This window comes from Corticium candelabrum, chromosome 14 (genome assembly GCF_963422355.1).
Source record: "Corticium candelabrum chromosome 14, ooCorCand1.1, whole genome shotgun sequence".
In the NCBI taxonomy this organism is placed as follows: domain Eukaryota; kingdom Metazoa; phylum Porifera; class Homoscleromorpha; order Homosclerophorida; family Plakinidae; genus Corticium; species Corticium candelabrum.
In genome coordinates, this window is record NC_085098.1 from 2,658,311 (window position 1) to 2,675,820 (window position 17,510).

The 17,510-nt window shown below is 41.3% G+C and overlaps 1 protein-coding gene across 5 annotated transcripts in view; it reads left to right on the forward strand.

Moving 5' to 3' along the window:
- The window catches only part of LOC134189407 (cytoskeleton-associated protein 5-like), a 49,434-nt gene that overhangs the window by 421 nt on the left and 31,503 nt on the right, over positions 1-17,510 (forward strand). For all 5 annotated transcript variants that reach the window (XM_062657651.1, XM_062657652.1, XM_062657654.1 and 2 more), the window contains exons 3-8: positions 235-358; positions 418-497; positions 4,947-5,118; positions 12,761-13,003; positions 16,059-16,172; positions 16,956-17,150. In XM_062657651.1, coding sequence (XP_062513635.1) covers positions 235-358; positions 418-497; positions 4,947-5,118; positions 12,761-13,003; positions 16,059-16,172; positions 16,956-17,150 — 928 coding nt within the window. The remainder of the gene's footprint in view (positions 1-234; positions 359-417; positions 498-4,946; positions 5,119-12,760; positions 13,004-16,058; positions 16,173-16,955; positions 17,151-17,510) is intronic.

A 17,510-nucleotide genomic window follows, 5' to 3' on the forward strand; every position in this document is an offset into this window, starting at 1 on the left:
CTTTCGCTAATCTAGAGCATACTCCCGTGGGTGGGGTGTAGGGTACACTGACTACACTATGAATAAGTGGTGAATTTATGTTTGTTATGTTATACCAGAAGGTATATAATACGTGAATAAATTATTTTAATTATTAAAATAGTCAATTTATTCGTGATGAGATGGTACAGTGCGTTCTTGGTAGAAGACGAGTAAGTGGGTCTATGAGCAATAATGTGTATCCTTCTGCTTTAGAGTTTGTGCTGATGTGGTAGCTGGTGTTGTTGTGAAGTGTCTCAATGCTCGTCCAAAGTCGAAGAGCAAAGGCATGGCGATTTGTTTGTCATACATTGAGATAGAGCAGGCTGCAGTCACAGTGGTGAGTGATGTCATGTTGAATGTTTCAAGGTGATCCACTGACTATTGGATGGGCTGTAGGAGGAGTTGCTGAAAGGTGTAGAGAATAAGCAGCCAAAGATTGTAGCAGGGTGTTTAGAGACAGTCACACACGCTATCAAGTTAGTCTTGTCTGTCTGTCGATTTGTCTGTGTCTGTCTGTCTGTCTGTCTGTCTGTCTGTCTCAATACATATATTTTCCATTTAAATCAAACGTTTACATTGTGAGCAACCTAACACTAACACAACAGGACCATTACGGTCCTGAAGCATACAAAATAACACTGAGCAAACTACATTTCAACGATCTAATGTAGCTATGCTAATGAGTTTGTTTGAGATGACTTTTGCATTGCAACGTTGTAGTGTGAAATGATTGATTGCCACTTGGTCTTGAAGTCGATCTCATTTCATTTTTTTCATCATCTCTTGCTTTCTTTGCCAGCTTGTTCAAATACTTTACTTGTTTGCCTGACCCAAAAGCCAAAATGCTCAAAAACAAGAGGAATGACCAATAGACCTTTTCTGTGGGCATGGCACTAACAATGTCATTGCGGCTTCTGGAACACTTGGGTGCTACTTTGATGTCTTGGCATTTGTTAACCGCGTGAGTTTGTAGCGAAAGCGACCAGTTTTCTTTTCGAACTTTTACTAGCGCGTATAGCGATGTATCGAATCAGGTAAGGCCTTATTAGGACCCGACTCTTGTGTGTTTTGCATTTTTTGCAGACATGAACAACCATTTTCTGATCTCTGTCGTGACTCTGCCACGTCTTTTTGAGTGTTAATGTAACATCGGGACTTGACAGATGTGAACTGTGGGTACAAACTTGCGTACGTAGTAGGATACGTATTTTGTGTGTGTTGGACGTTGTAATGTAGGTAGCAGGTAGGTAAATTGCTGTGAGTAATTGAGTATTATTGCTACACCATAAATATGAAGGTGAACAGCAAATGGCAGTGTGTTGTCTCCTGGAGCATGTGACACAGTAGACCAGAATGATAGTGAGGCCAATATATTGACATATATAATGTATACAAACAATAATTGATATCATTAACATTAATTGTACTGTATTAATTAACACAATTTATTTCTAAATAGACTTGGTAAGTTCCTGTATGATGTGCCACCAGTAAATAGTTGTGATACAAACATGACATGAGCAGATGGGATACGTGTATTGCAACCAATGCCTAAACAGTGTGGTGGTGTTTATAGCCTGAGAAAAAAGATGACTGCAAACACCTATCTGAAGGACGTTCTGCTAATTAATATTTCCGTTGCATCAATGATGCAGGTCATTTCTGAAGAAATCTCTCGAAATTATTGTGGTAGACTTCAATGTAGAGTATTTCTTGGCAATCACCAGTAGATGTCATTCAAACAATAATACAGAAAGTTGATTCATGTGATAAATGTTGTGAACAAGAGAAAAGTCTTTCATCTCTAGGCCCATAGGAAGACGAACTATAGTTAGAAAAAGCTCATTCAAAGGTAAGAGAATGTTGTTTCTTTGATTGGCTGTCTGCAAATATTGGATGTCTCTTTGACCAGAATTTAAGTGAACTGGCAGCATACTTTTAACAACTTAAATTTTTTATATTATTTAACTGCAGAATCCTGTGTAATAAAAGGTCTTTTCATCATTATCCTGAATTGCCTCAACTCTTCAATTCCCTTCCATCCTCATTCAGCGTTCAAGTAACATGATGCAGTTCTGCTTTTCCTTCAATTCTTGCTGCAGCTCCCAAAATGACGCATTGCACAGTCAGAACTCAAGATGAAATCATGCATTTGCTTCCTACCTCTCAGTAAGAATACCACCAGACTAGTCTAAAGATTTCCTCTTCACGTCAGTCATTCCCTTGACGACGCACATTCTAGGAAGCATTCAGGAGGTGCAAACCAAACCATTTCATAAGTGCGTATACCACACAGAACACATATAATCAATATCGTACTACGTACGCAAGTTTGTACCCACAGTTCACGTCTGTCAAGTCCCAATGTTACATTAACACTCAAAATGACGTGACAGAGTCACGACAGAGATCAGAGAATGGTTGTTCATGTCTGCAAAAGACACAAAACACACAAGAGTCGGGTCCTAATAAGGCCTTACCTGATTCGATACATTGCTATATGTGCTAGTAAAAGTTCGAAAAGAAAACTGGTTGATTTCGCTACAAACTCACGCGGTTAACAAATGCCAAGACATCAAAGTAGCACCCAAGTGTTCCGGAAGCCGCAATGACATCATTAGTGCCACACCCGCAGAAAAGGTCTATGGGCAGGACTCTTCTGACAGCAGCTCAGAGTTACAATTTGCCTCTTCTCTCCTTGTTTCATTGCTGCTACTCCTTCTCTGGAGGCTGCCTTCACCAGTCCAAACACCATGAATGAGCCAACGACGCATCTAATTCAATGTCTGCACATGAATCTGGGTCAAAAAGGAGGATGCCTGACCTCTTGTCACTGTTGACACGTCTGTCTGTCTGTCTGTCTGTCTGAATATCGAGTACGTCACCAGTGTGGAAAAATGGGAATTATTTTGGCTCGGACAGGCTGAGCCTAGGTAGGACATTGTTGTATTAGTGTTACATGTCTAACTAAGTACCTCCCACTACTGCAGCCATTTTGCATGTAATTTTTTACAACCAACTTGCAAGGGAGAAATGGTGTTAAAGGTACACTTTGTCGTTTAGCACTATGCCCCCGCAAACTTGATTGCATACTATTCGCAATCAAGTTGGAAGGTTGGGCTGAATTACAGGCAAAGCTGGATATCAGAGCGTAGTCACCGTTACAAATAAGGAAAACGTACTGGAGTGATTTTGCAATCTCGTTGTTGAAGCAGAGTTTGTGTTGCACATAAACCAACTCGTCATCTTTCCTCAGGTCGAAGGTTCCAAATAGGTTACGTTTTACACAAACCAGGTTTGAACATGCGAGCACTTCATATCAGCATGAAAACAGAGAGCATACGATGATCACGTGGTAAGCAATGATTAGGTCACGTGATAAGTGCAAGCGCACAAATGCAGTGCAGTTGGTTCCTTCAGCCTTGCATGTGCATCCATGCTCGTTGCTTAACCCACGGGCGCATTTTGTCAACGTCTCGTGAGTGTTTTCTAGCATTTTGATGGTAGCAAGGCTCCTAGCGTTAGCGCGCATTGACGGAATGTTTCTCACGTGACCATCATGTTTTCAGGCTATTTGCTGCTAATATCTAGTGCTCTCATATCCAGCTTTGCCTGTAGTTCAGACCAACCTTCTATCTTGATTGCGTAGCTATGCAGTCAAGTTTGTGTGGGTGTAGCGCTAAACGACGGAGTGTACCTTTAAAGAGAAGTAATGAAATAAGTGAAGGCAAGTGCCAAACAGCTGCCATCGTTTTACCTACCTTACAGTACAGAAAAAGTTATACACATGCAAGGAAAAGCATCGATCTCAATGTCATAAGTGGTGCTTGGGTTTCATACAACTTTGACAGGACAATTTGTCTGAGCAACATATCAGTATCGATCGGACACAATTCAAAGTGTTGGTAAATGTCTGATCGTATTTTTCCACTTTACACCCGTGCATATGTTTGCATCTTTGAAAATGTCATATTTGCTGATGTCAGACAAACAGTCATCTTGAGGCAGTAATTTCGGTCTTTCAGTGAAAAGAACCAGCCCATGCACATTCATCTGGTGATAAACTGAAAGAAGACCTGAGAGAAAAAAGCTAGTTAGCGAACAAATTATTGGACTGTTCTCAAAAGGTCAAAGTTGGTGTGTGCATGGGGCAGTGAAAGCAAATTCAAAGTGGTCCCGCTTAGCTTGCATTAAGTAGGCGTGGTCATTGTACACAAACTGGGCATACTCACCTCAGCTCTTTGTAACATCATTAAAAATTTCAAAATTGCCAAATAGCCTCAGCTATTCTTCATTAGTCCCCACAAATGCTGTAGCAATTTTGTTTTTTATTGTTTTCAGTCTTATGCTTGTACGCGTGCAAAACCATCACATGATTAAAACCATCACATGATTAAAACCATCACATGATTAAAACCATCACATGATTAAAACCATCACATGATTGAGCGTCTCCTGTGTCATAGTTGATTGCAAGCAGGACTTCATGTCTTGACGCGTCTCATGGTACTAAATGATCTTTCATTAATCGCATTAGTAGCAGGCATCATTAAATTCAATTTTAGTATAGAAGCGTCTGAATGGTATGGTGCCACCATTATGATCGAACATGTGATCTAAAAGACCTTGGATATCTGATATGCAGAAGTCTCAAAGTGCTAACAAATATGTTACCTATTTAATCAGCTACCCTCAACAGGAAAAAGGTGTACGTTAATAGGTTACTGGTGAAAGTTCAGTTTTGAAAAGTGGTCCGACCATGGCTGGTCTGTCTATTTCATGTTGATCGAGCTTGTAACACACACACACACACACACACACACACACACACACACACACACACACACACACACACACACACACACACACACACACACACACACAGCCTTTTATATGGAGATTAATTATGTACATTGTGTTTGCAGTGAGTTTGGAGTTGCGGTGATTAATATTAAGCCAGTCATCAAAGCTCTACCCAACCTGTTTAACCACAGTGACAAGACTGTTCGTGAGCAAGCGAAGTTATGTGCAGTAGAGCTGTTCAGATGGATAAGAGATGCAGTCAAGCCAGCATTACAAGGCCTTAAACCCGTGCAGGTACATCGCGCTTTGTGTTCTTATTGGTCAGTCTGTAAATTTTTTTCTTTTAGTTGTCATCTGTGTGTGTGTGTGTGTGTGTGCACGCGCGTACGTGTGCACATGTGTGTGTGTGTGTGTGTGTGTGTGTGTGTGTGTGTGTGTGTGTGTGTGTGTGTGTGTGTGTGTGTGTGTGTGTGTGTGTGTGTGTGTTTTAAATTTGTGTGTTTGTGAGGATTTGTGTTCATTTGCTTGTCTGTTTGTGTGTGCTTTTCTGTATGTTGTCTAGCACAGTGGTGTTTTCGGTATAATTTCACACAGTAGATGGAGTTTAGAACCTTGAAAGGCTTGTTCACAATATTACTGCTGACCTTTGTGACACGGTGTATGATCACTGTATTTGCTGCACAACATGTACACCTTGACATTGGAGTCAAGTTCTATTCCGGCAGTAGGTGGTCGAAGTAGCTGAGTGGCATTCTAAGACAAGTAATCAGTTTGATCTAAACAGAGCTACAAGTAACATCTTCCTTTCGACAGTACGGATGAGCAGCTAATCGAAGCTGTACTTTTTGTTTTTGTGCATCAACCTGTTTGACACTTCTACGATGCCAAAGCAGCAACAGCAAATGGGAATCATTGTCTATGATGCAAACATGTGCTCAGACTTTCCTGTTGAAATGACGCCTGGTATGATAAATGGGCGCAGGACGTTTAGTTGCCGAAATTTAGTCCTAGAGGGACATGTAGTCGTGGAAGTTTAGTCGCCAGTACACTTAAGCTTGGTTTACAGTACATCTCGCGTCGTCTCGCGTCAAAGGAAGCCGTTTCTGACGCGACGCGCTGGACTAGGAAAAATCCTATCCAACACGTCGCGTCGGAAACGGCCTCCTTTGACACGAGACGACGCGACGCGATGTAAGGTGTATTGTGAACCAGGCTTTAGTCACCAGTATGCTTAGTCCTTGTACTATTAGTCACCAGGTAATTGAAAAATGTGTCTATACACACCTGTCATATTTATGTCATCAAATACATGAAATAGTCACTAAGTGTGCTTAGTGTCAACACTTATGTCTTTAAAGACTACTAAATCAGAAGCCACGGTTAGATGAGAACTTCATTATCACGAATAGACAATAGATGTGCAGAAATGACACAATCAGTAACAGCAGAGGCATATATAAAATCCTCGCCTAATTGACATTTTCCTATTGGTGTTCTTTGACATAACTGTTGACAGGTATTTGACAATTGTCTGTTTTAATTACTTATGTCTTAGCACTTGTGTCTTTGTGTGTTAATTAGACAATTACCTCCTTTGCAATTACAGGAGATGTAAGCACCTGGTGACTAATGACTACCTGACACATGCAGATGCTATGTAAGGCTGGTTTACAATATGCGATGGAGACCTGACAGAGGACTCGTGAGGGATCCTGACGGACAGCTCTCTGTCGTGTTCACAATACGTGTACGCCCTGTTCCGATAATTACCATTCCTGTGATGAATAATTACGTCAGTCTCGTTTTGCTCTTCGCTGATTAGGTAACAGTACCTAATCATTTCCTGTTGCGGCCTGTCAACTTTTGACGGAGCTGACAAAATAGAATCGATTCTATCCGTCTGTCAATGCTCCGTCAAGCAATCCGTTCTTTGTCCCTCTCGAGCGGCGCCTTTGATGTGGTTTGATGGAACGGATTGCTCTTCGTCTTATATTGTGAACCAGCCTTTATGGTAGGGTGACTAAGTGTACTTCTAAATGTCCCACGACTAAATTTCGGCAACTAAAGCCCTGTTCACAATACCTACATTGGCACCAACGTATTGGAATGGAATGTAACTGTGGCATTCGGGGTTTCATAGGCGGGGCAGCTCAGTCATTTTGGTTAGCCGGCTAAAGGATACATGTTTTCTTTGTTGTGTCTCTTGTGTTCAATTACATTTATTCTTACCAATCTTTGAGTCCTATGCTACAATTGGCGCTGCGAACAGATGGCTTTGAAACCGGTTCTTGGATTCAAGGATTTTGAAAGACTTGCCAGGTTAATTGGTACGTTCAAGGAAGACGTGAGTCGGGATTCGTGTCGGTGTTTCAAGAGTTGGAATACCAATTCGTTCAAGTTCTACCTAGACTTAGCTGTTACAGATTACAATATCACGGAAGACACTCACAGAAGTTTATTTCTGAAATGTCTAGATGAAGGTATACGTATGCGTCTGGAGAACGCGGTACTGCCAAGGGAAATCACAGACTTCAACGTCGAACAACTTATTGAGAAGACTCAGATGTTCTTCAAGCGTAAGTGCAATGCAATTGTAGAACGAGTGAAATTACGTCGGTGAATTCAATGGGAAGAAGAGGCTGTACAGGAGTACGCTGAAGGATTGAAACGAATCGCAACGAATTGTTCATTCAAGGCAGGAGAATACGAAGACAGATTGAGAGACATATTTGTTGCAGGGCTTAAAGATGACTCTATTCTACAAAAGGTGTATGAGAAGGAAGACTTACTGACGCAACCATTGGATAAAGTGATTCTCCTAGCTAGGACGTTGGAAGGAGCAAGAGATAGTGTTATGGCAACACGTGAGGCAACGGCAGAATCACAAGGGAAAGTTTGTCATCTACAAGGAAGAAAATCTGTGAAGGGAGGCAAACCTTACAATAAATGTCACCAGGCCGGACGAGGGTTTGTCTGTTTTCAATGCGGAGAAGAAGGACACTACCAATGGGAATGTACGAAGAAGACGGCGAAGAACCAAGAAAAATCATTGGGATTTAGGCGTGGCAAAGTTGTTAAACCAGGAGATGTAATTCAGAGAACAAAGAAGGTACAACAAGCTCGAAACTTCCATAAGGCAGATTTAGAAGGAAGCTCGTCTCAGGAGGATGAATCAAGTTATTGCATTGACTCTGTCACAAAGAATGTTTACTGTGCAGAAACTGTTCGTGATACATTAAGGAAACTTGAGGTGAAGGTACAAGTGGATGACTGTTTCTTAACTTTTAGAGTTAATACATGAGTGGACGTTTCCTTGATGGATGAGATAGCGTGGAATAAATTGGGACAGCCCAAGTTGAGTAAGGAGAGGGAGCAGCTACGAAATGCTTCAGGTCGAATCATGAGATTTAAGGGCATGATGACAGGTCAGGTTAGATTTTGCAACAACCTTGCACCTATTCAATTCTACGTGAGACAAGGAAAAGGCTCAAACCTACTGGGAATGGATTGGGTAAAAAAGGTTGGGATGGCGACAGTGTGCATAGACTATCTTAAAGCTACGGGAAACCATGGTGGTGTAATGTTGACAGAATCAAGTGAGATTGCAGCACCAGTGGAGAAACTATTACGGCAGTTCTCAGAATTATTTACAGATGAACTGGGTTGCTGCAGTGAGATTGTGGGCATCTCTGTGTGACCAGAGGTGGATTTGAAGGTTTTCCATTCCGGCGACCTCCTATGCATCTTCGGGCACAGATCGAGAAGGAATTGGAAAGGAACGTGAAAAACGGTGTATTAGAACCAGTTAACATCGCTCTATGTGCTTTTCCAACAGTGAACATTGTTAAACCGAACGGTGATATCAGGATATGCGGTGATTTTAAACCCCTCAATCGGATTATGGTAGTTGATCAATATCCAATCCCTACACCAACAGAGATGTTTAGTTCCCTAGCTGGGGGTAAAATGTTCTCCAAGATTGATCTGAAGGATGCTTACAACCAGTTACGGGTGGACGAGGAAAGTCAAAAGTGGCTGGTGATTAACACGCACAAAGGACTGTTCAAATATAGACGATTACCGTTTGGAATCAGTTCAGTGCCTGCCATTTTCCAGAGAACAATAGCCAAAGTCTTGGAAGGCGTGCGAGGAATTTGCATCTATATGGATGATATTCTTGTCTCAGGAAAAGATGAACTAGAACACATGCAGAATTTGTCCCAAGTATTTCAAAAGTTACAGCAACATGGTTTCCGTATTAGAAGAGACAAATGCTCGTTCTGTCAACCATATATGCAATATTTGGGACATATAATTGACAGCTCAGGAATCAGAGTATCAAATGAAAGAGTTAAGGCAATACAATTGATGAAAGCACCTAAAGACCAGTCAGAGTTACGATCATTCTTAGGCATGGTTAATTATTTTGGAAAATTCTTTCCACATATGTCTAGCCATACTCTACCTCTAAATCAACTGCTGAAGAAAGATACAAAATGGAACTGGTCATCAACGCAAGAAAGTGCTTTTCAAAGGGTGAAACAAGAGTTAACATCTCTACCAATACTGGCAAAATATGATATGTCTCTTCCCGTGGGACTAGCCTGTGACGCAAGCGAAAAAGGCTTAGGAGTATGTTCCAAGTGACAGAAGGGAAAGAGCATCCAGTGGCGTACGCGTCAAAGTCTTTGACAAAAGCTGAACGAAATTATTCTCAGATAGAATTGGAGGCGTTATCCATAATATTTGGGACTAGAAAATATCGACATTTCCTACTGAGTAGAAAGTTTGTTCTCAGAACTGACCATCGACCATTACTGACAGTTTTTGATCCTACCAAACTGACAACTTCTACCCGAACAAGTGGGCGCCTTGCTCGCTGGGCACTCCAGTTATCACAGTATGACTATGAAATTCAATACCGGCGATCAGTTGAACATGGGAATGCAGACTGTCTATCCCGTCTCCCAGTTGGACATGACGAGGATTTTGAACAGACAAATGAATACGAAGATCAGTCAGAAAGATATATAGCTGCAATGGAATCTCAATTCATCAAAGATGGACCAATTCTTTTTGATCAACTACAAAGATATACAAAGCAGGATTGCACTCTTCAACAAGTTATGAAATTCATCAATGACGGCTGGCCTTCAACAGTTAAGACCAAAGCTCTTTTGGATTTTGTTGCATGCCAGCATCAGTTGTCAGTGTGACGGATGCATACTAAAACGTGCAGAAGAGCCTAGAATAGTGGTTCCAAAGGCAATAAGGGAGCAGTTACTATCAGAATTGCACAAAGTACACGTTGGTATGGAGAAGATGAAGAAACTTGCACGGAGGTTCATATGGTGGCCAGGTGTCGACAGAGATATAGAGAGTATGGCCCAAAATTGTGAAAATTGTGCTGTGCATGCTGATAGACCACCAGAAGTACCCTTACATCCATGGGAGTTTCCTGAGTGCCCTTGGGCAAGAATTCACATTGATTTTGCTGGACCATTTTGCAAAAAAATGTGGTTTGTTGTGGTCAATGTGTTCTCAAAATGGCCTGAGGTAATACAGCTACCTGAGGGAGCGACTTCAGCGAGCCAAACCATTACTCAACTTCGTCGCATCTTCGCAAGGTTTGGTATTCCAAAGCAAATCGTGTCAGATAATGGGCCCCAATTCGTGTCGTCAGAATTCAGAACTTTCTGTAAGAAACAGGGTATTCGTCATACCTTAGTACCTCCCTACCATCCCCAAAGCAACGGGCAAGCAGAACGTTTTGTTAAAACGTTGAAAGGGGCAATTAAGAAAGGCATGGAGAGCGGAAAGGCAAGTTTGGAAGAGGTAGTGACAGATTTTTTGTCAGTCTACAGAAATACCAGCCATAGCACTACAAATGTTTCTCCAGCAAGGCTCCTGATGAATAGGGATCTACGATGTCAACTGGATTTACTAAAGCCGCCACTAAAGTCCTCAGCGTTGACCAAGACTTTGAAGGAAACGGTGAAAAAGGCTCAAGCAAAACAAAAGAGAGGTCATGACCAAACAGCGAGTGAGAGAAATGCAACTAGACCATATGATATGGTGTTGGTACGTCACGCAAAGATGCCAAAGTGGAGAAACGCCAGAGTAGTACAAGTTTTGGGGGAGAGGTATTATACAGTACAGTATACAGACACGGGAGTAAGACAAAAGGTTCACGTAGATCACTTGAGACTGCACCCATGGTCAAATCAAGTACCAACCCAGCAGCTAGTACAAGATGACCCAGATCTAGAGCCTAGAGACGTCGCAGGTAGCAATAGAGACAACAAACGAGAGGATCAATTTAGCAGTGACACAGAGCCTGAGTCCTTAGACGATGGTACTGAAGACGAGTTGAGTGCACCTGAAGTTGCCACAGGAGTAGAGCAGCCAAGAAGGAGTCAGCGTACTACAAAGGCGATACCACCTACAAGATATGGAGAGTGGACAGTGTAGAGAGGCTATAGAACTGATAATCATAGTGCTGTAAATTTTGTGTTTTGCGTAGAAAGGAGGGAGATGATGTGGCATCTGGGGTTTCATAGGCAGAGCAGCTCAGTCATTTTGGTTAGCCGGCTAACGGATACATGTTTTCTTTGTTGTGTCTCTTGTGTTCAATTACATTTATTCTTACCAATCTTTGAGTCCTATGCTACAGTAACGAACCTGAGGAACGTTCTGTTGGTGATGTTCACAATTACATAGCCCAACATAGACAATGTGATGTCACGATAGCAGACACCTCTTTCCAAGCATTGCTCTTGGCAATAATGTCTTTGTATGCACTTGCCACAAGCAAGGGTAGCTTTTGACGGCTTCAACTAGCTTCTCCATATTTATAAATTGGTGCGCTACCATAGTCATGCACGCGATTCCTTGCGCCATGGCTATTGGTCAAACGTTCGGTTTTGTTTCGTGGGAATAGAACACCAACTTAATCCAACATAACATAACGTGACGAACGATAACCCGATTTACAATGAAACGTTTGTTATATTTGCTACGTTAGTTACCTTCCGTTGGCGCCAACGCAGATATTGTGAACCGGTCTTATTGGAGCACTGTCCAAATGTTTTGCGCACTGGTGCCTCGGATACCGGATTGAAAATGTATACACGAAATCAAAATCTTGAAATCAGAGAAACTTAGCACAACAGCACTAGTAGGATGTGATGCCCTACCACAAACTCTACATTCTTACCACACAGAATTTTTGGACTCATACCATAACGCAATTTTGGGTCGCGCACACACAGCGATTGCAAGAGACAGCTTATTTTACTGATCCTGCACGTGGAAACGTGTGAAAATGCCGTTCAGAAAATAAGTGTTAAGTAAGTGTTCAGTAGTTCACAATGGTGGAAATGTCGTATTCTGCAATAGCGCACGAGTGAAAGCAGAACTGCAAGGGCCGTGACAATGTTTTTACGTAGAAGATGTACAGCTGAAAAGAATGCTTCCACATTGACTGTAGTTCAATCTTCACATGTCCATAGTGCCTAGGCAACAATCATGGCAGACATGATGACTACATCTAGCACTAGCTAGAGTACTGGTACAATTCGCATATCTACATATTCAGATTCTGTATAGATGGACTAGCAGAACACACGACACTTTATTTCTTGACTCACATTCTCCTGTTCCTGTTTATCTTGTGCACTAGAAGGACGTGTCTTCGAGCACGTAATCTGGACAGTGCTCCTTTAAGTGACTTAGACCCATGATAAATATTGTGAACACTATAGGTTGGTGACAGCATGTGGAATGGCGTGTCATCTGGCACGCCTCTAGCTCAGTGGCAATATTGTGAACTAAGCTTTACTGTAGAGCAAATGCAGTCAATAACAATAGAATGAATAAAATGTCGGTGTACTTGTTTGCATTTTGCATCTTCAATTGTATATTTACTGTCTTGTAGTTAAAGGAGCTTGAAGGCTTGTGGGAGGCTGTCACTGAACCTGCTTCTCCTACTCGTTTGACTCGCTCTCAACAGGCTAAACTTCAGACAGCAGCTGAACCTGTGACGTTAGATTCAGCGGCTGCAGAAGCGTCTCATGATGCAATGGTTACAGCAACCGCAGTCACACCGGTTGATCCCCATGACTTAGTGGATGCTGTTGAAGTGCTGTCAAAGTTGCCAGCTGACTTCTATGAGAACGTGGTGAGTGTACTTGTTACAAGTCAACACTGCGTGTGAATAACCTACCTGTGTACTGTCCAGTGTTCTTGTTATCACATGATAGCAATGTTAATTGAGCTATGACATCATAGCAATGTTAACTGAGTTAGTATGTCCTATATAATTGTCACTTTGGGCTTGCAAATTTTAGGCATTAGGATTGATGTCCAAATAAACATTGTCTGTGATGCATAATCTACTGTTTACTGGAACTAAACGCCACCCTTGTGACTTGCAGCTCTTTAGATAGCCTAATGATGCAAATTATTTTTGTTGTGGAAGTTTGGGTATGTGTCAAAACATTAGTTTGTGTCTTCTGTAACATAGCATTTGAACTGTGATACAGCACAGGTACTTACACTTGTCAAGACCAGCAAAAGGGAATTAGACTGTCTCAGGATGCTGAGCTGGACACAATATTTGTAGAGTAGTTGTTTGATAAAGTTGTTCATACTGTGTGTTACTTTGAAATCTCACTCCAGCCCACGCTACAAACTGGCTTTAGTGTGGGTGTAACTGGCAAAATCAGGTAATTCTCCTCTCAACAGGCAAATGTTGGCATAGCCAGCTGTGGCGAGAACATTGGGTTTGATTCGACCATATTTTGTGTAAATAATTGATAAATACGGTAGAAACTTACTAATCTGAGCAGCTTTGTAGTTTCTGCAAGATTTTGGATTTGAGTGTATCCTCGCTTATCCCACTCTCTGTAGGCAGCAGATTTGAAAAGATGGTCGGATACGTGAAATGAACGAATATATGAAGCATCTTTCCGACCCCATAGTTTGCGTGATGGCAGTACGGGATGATGTCTCCAACGGTTGAAAAATTATTACTTGTTGATTTAGTGTGAGTACTATAAGTTTTTGCTACCAGCACGCTACAAGTTATTATGTAACTTGCATTTGACAATTGATGTCATATCTACATGATGATGAAGGTTGCCTATGTGGTCAGATATGTGAGGGTTGGTTGGATAAGTGAAGGTTCGATATGCGAGGATACACTCTAGTGAGTTTGCTGGGAGTATAGAAATGTAGAGTACTGATTTGGAGACCTAGATTATATGTAGAAAAGGCTGTAGTTTTTTTACACACGAAGGCTTGTGTCTGTTGCTTCAATTAAGTGGTGTAGTCATGTTAAGTCTGGTTTACAATATGAAGCTGAGGACGCTCGTGAGAATGCCAGCGAAGATGCTGAGTAGGTGTCAAAATATTGATGCTGACAATTTACCATTTATAATACCATTTGATGAGCGTCCGCGACGACCAACTACGCATACCATGAATACAAAATTCTGTGATTTGGTTTTCATTTCCTCTCTCACAAACTTGTCACAAAGACATTTCCACATTTTTAAAAGTTTGTGCTGCTGGGAGCCCTTTTTCTTTCGATACCCTTTTTCCAAGCGTTTCCTTGCACTTTGCATCTGTGTGCTCCTGTGACTTGATCTGCCACAAGCAGCCATACCTAGCTGTATACTTTCGGTAAATTTCTATTCCAATTACTTCCGGATATTGTACTCTTGGATTTGATATCTGATTTGTCGATAAATAGCATGTGCTTCCAGTAAAACGCTGGAGCACTCGAAGCACTTGGACGCTGGAGTTGAACTTGAATCAACTTGAGTGTCGGTGACGCTGACGACTCTCATGACGTGAGTTGCGAGTTTTTACAATATGACGTCTACTTGAGCGTCCTCGCCAGCGTTGCCAGTGCTAGCGTCATGTTGTAAACTAGTCCTTAGACGTTTTGTTTACACGTAACTATTGGACTTCAAGCATGTTAGCCTACTGGTTTGGAGTGGTGAGGCTGAATGTTGGGTCTGATTATGTTGAAATAGTGACGGCTTGTGTTAATGCAGTTTCACTGTACTCATCGAAGTCATCAGGTAGGTGAAATGGGTAGGCAAAATCAGGTCTGCCTACCAATTGTGATTAGTGTTAGGATTTTCTTCATGGTGACAACTACAAGTAATTGGTTCTACATTTATTGTTTGTTTGTACATAAGGCAACAGTAAGAAATGGTGTCGACATGTGTATCAAGGATGTACCTTACAGACTGTTAGTTGCTTGGGGGTGGATGTAGACTTGAGCTTGTAGATAACTGACTTTGTTGGATGTATTTGTTGGTTAACATGTGTATGCCTTTGAGAATTGGTCTATGTTTCTGTCGGTCATAAATGTAGGTTTTAGCTATCTTAGCAGTAATAAATATGTAGCTTGAAACAGCAAGAAAATTGAAGTAATGAGCAACAACAATGATATTGAAGCAGATGATAGCATTGTGATATGCTTGGGTTTGGCTGGCTTTGTTGTATTCTCACAAGTATATCTTGTACATCGACACAAATTTGAAACAAAGTGTGATAGTTCACAGTAACAAACAGAAATATCATTTGTTGACTTTGTTGTACCGCATAAGATGAAACATCGGCGTGAATTTATTTTGGCGGTTGGACATTGTTGTTTGATGACTGATATATATCTTACCATAAGTGGTCATGGAGGAGTTTGTGATTGACAGCTGTGTTTGTGGCTCACGTTTCCCTAACTTACTGGTCTCCAACTACTGCCTAGTGATAAAGAACTGCAGCTGTGTCGGTGCAAAGAATGCGACCCGCGTGAACATGACAGTCCAGCTTCATCTATAGCATCACGGCCTCATTCATAGGCACAACAGACAGCAAGCAGGGATTACCTACCATCTTGTGGCCTTATTCACGTGACATACCGCCACTTTGCCATTAGCTATCTGATTCACGTGGGTGATGACGTCAACATATTCCAGTGGCCAAATTAATGGCGGATTTTATATATTTGCTGGTCGCAGAAAATCTGCCAATCTGCCAAAATAAATTTCCCACCAATATTTTATCTTATACAGTATTTCTTTTCTTGTTTGTATTGAGTTATAGTTTTCCAGTTTCTAATTTTTGCTTTTTGTTTGTTAATTTTTGTGCTTGCTTTCTGTGCATTACTGCTGTTCATATCACTGCATTTCCAACATATAATACTATTGTTCGTTGTGTGATAGGCAAATCCAAAGTGGCAGATACGAAAGGAAGTTCTTGATAACCTCTTGACGTGTGTACAACAACCGAAACTTGAATCAGGTGACTACTCAGAGTTGGTCAGAGCTCTAAGACAAGTGAGGCATTAATGTGCAGTGTGGAAAATAGGGAATCACTTTGGCTTGGACAAACTGAACCTAGCTAGGACAGTTGTTGTATCATTAAGTCTGGCCTCCACTGCAGCCATTTGCATGTAATTTTTGATAAGCTGTTACTATATGATAATGGGGCTATATGCTATAGTTTAGTGCTAAATAGTCACAAGAGGGGAATGCCACCGATTATCTCAATGCTGTAATTGCATTCCAGTGTTTCTTGTTGCATGGGAGTGTTACCAAAGTAATGCATCTACCTTGCTAAGAAAGGGAAAATTGCTTTTGTTAGAATGTTGGTTTGTTATTTCGTAGCAGTATGCGTACTCTACTGTAGTTTTCATAGTCTTTGCATTGCAAATGAAGCTATTTGGAATAGTAGCACCTATTAAGTGGTTTCTAAACAAACACAGATGCATTATATCCAATAAACTTACCTGACTCAAAGTGAGAGCGAACAAGGTTAGTGGACAAATACATATGTTCTAGCTGAGATCTTTTTTGGATAAATCATGCAAGGAGGCACGTGTGCTCATGAAATTGACACCTTGGCAAGCCCATGACTTGCTGGGAGACAAGGTTTATACTATCATCTACGCATACGGATGGACGACGCTTGTCCGAACACTTCCAACACCCTTGTAGTATTTGGTCGGACCAACAACACATTTGGTAGACATTGTCTGATGTCCTACTGCTATTTTCTACACTGATGTGTATTAAATGTCGTTCTTTATTTGTTGTTAATGATGTCTCAATGTTTGTCAGGTAATTTCAAAGGACACAAATGTAATGATTGTGACTGTGGCTGGGCGTTGTGTGGAGAGCTTGGCTAGAGGTTTGAGGAAGAACTTTCAACCATATGCTACTGCCATTACTGTAGCCATGCTGGATAAGTTTAAGGAAAAGAAGCAGAATGTGGTGTCAGCTCTTCGTGATGCAGTAGATGCTGTTTATCAAACAGTGAGTGTTGATGTAATTTGGTTAGACAGATGGATTAATAGACAGGCAAGCAGACTGCAATAGAACTGAGTTTGGTAAGATTAGTGGCTCACTAACTGAACGTTTGTCAAACCCCCGATTTCCAAGGACCATTTGGTGATTTTGAAGAGAGGCAAAAAAGTCAGACGGTCATCCAGTCAGACAAACTGCAAAAACAAATTGTCTGATGCATGTGGAAGGAGGAATGTCAAGTGTACAGACTTGGGTGGCCATTGATTATTTTGTAGATATTATGAATTCTGAAATTAAGTAAACTGTAAATCCACAAATTTCCGTATGCATTTTATTTTCGTATTGTTCGTACAACTCATAAATGTACTA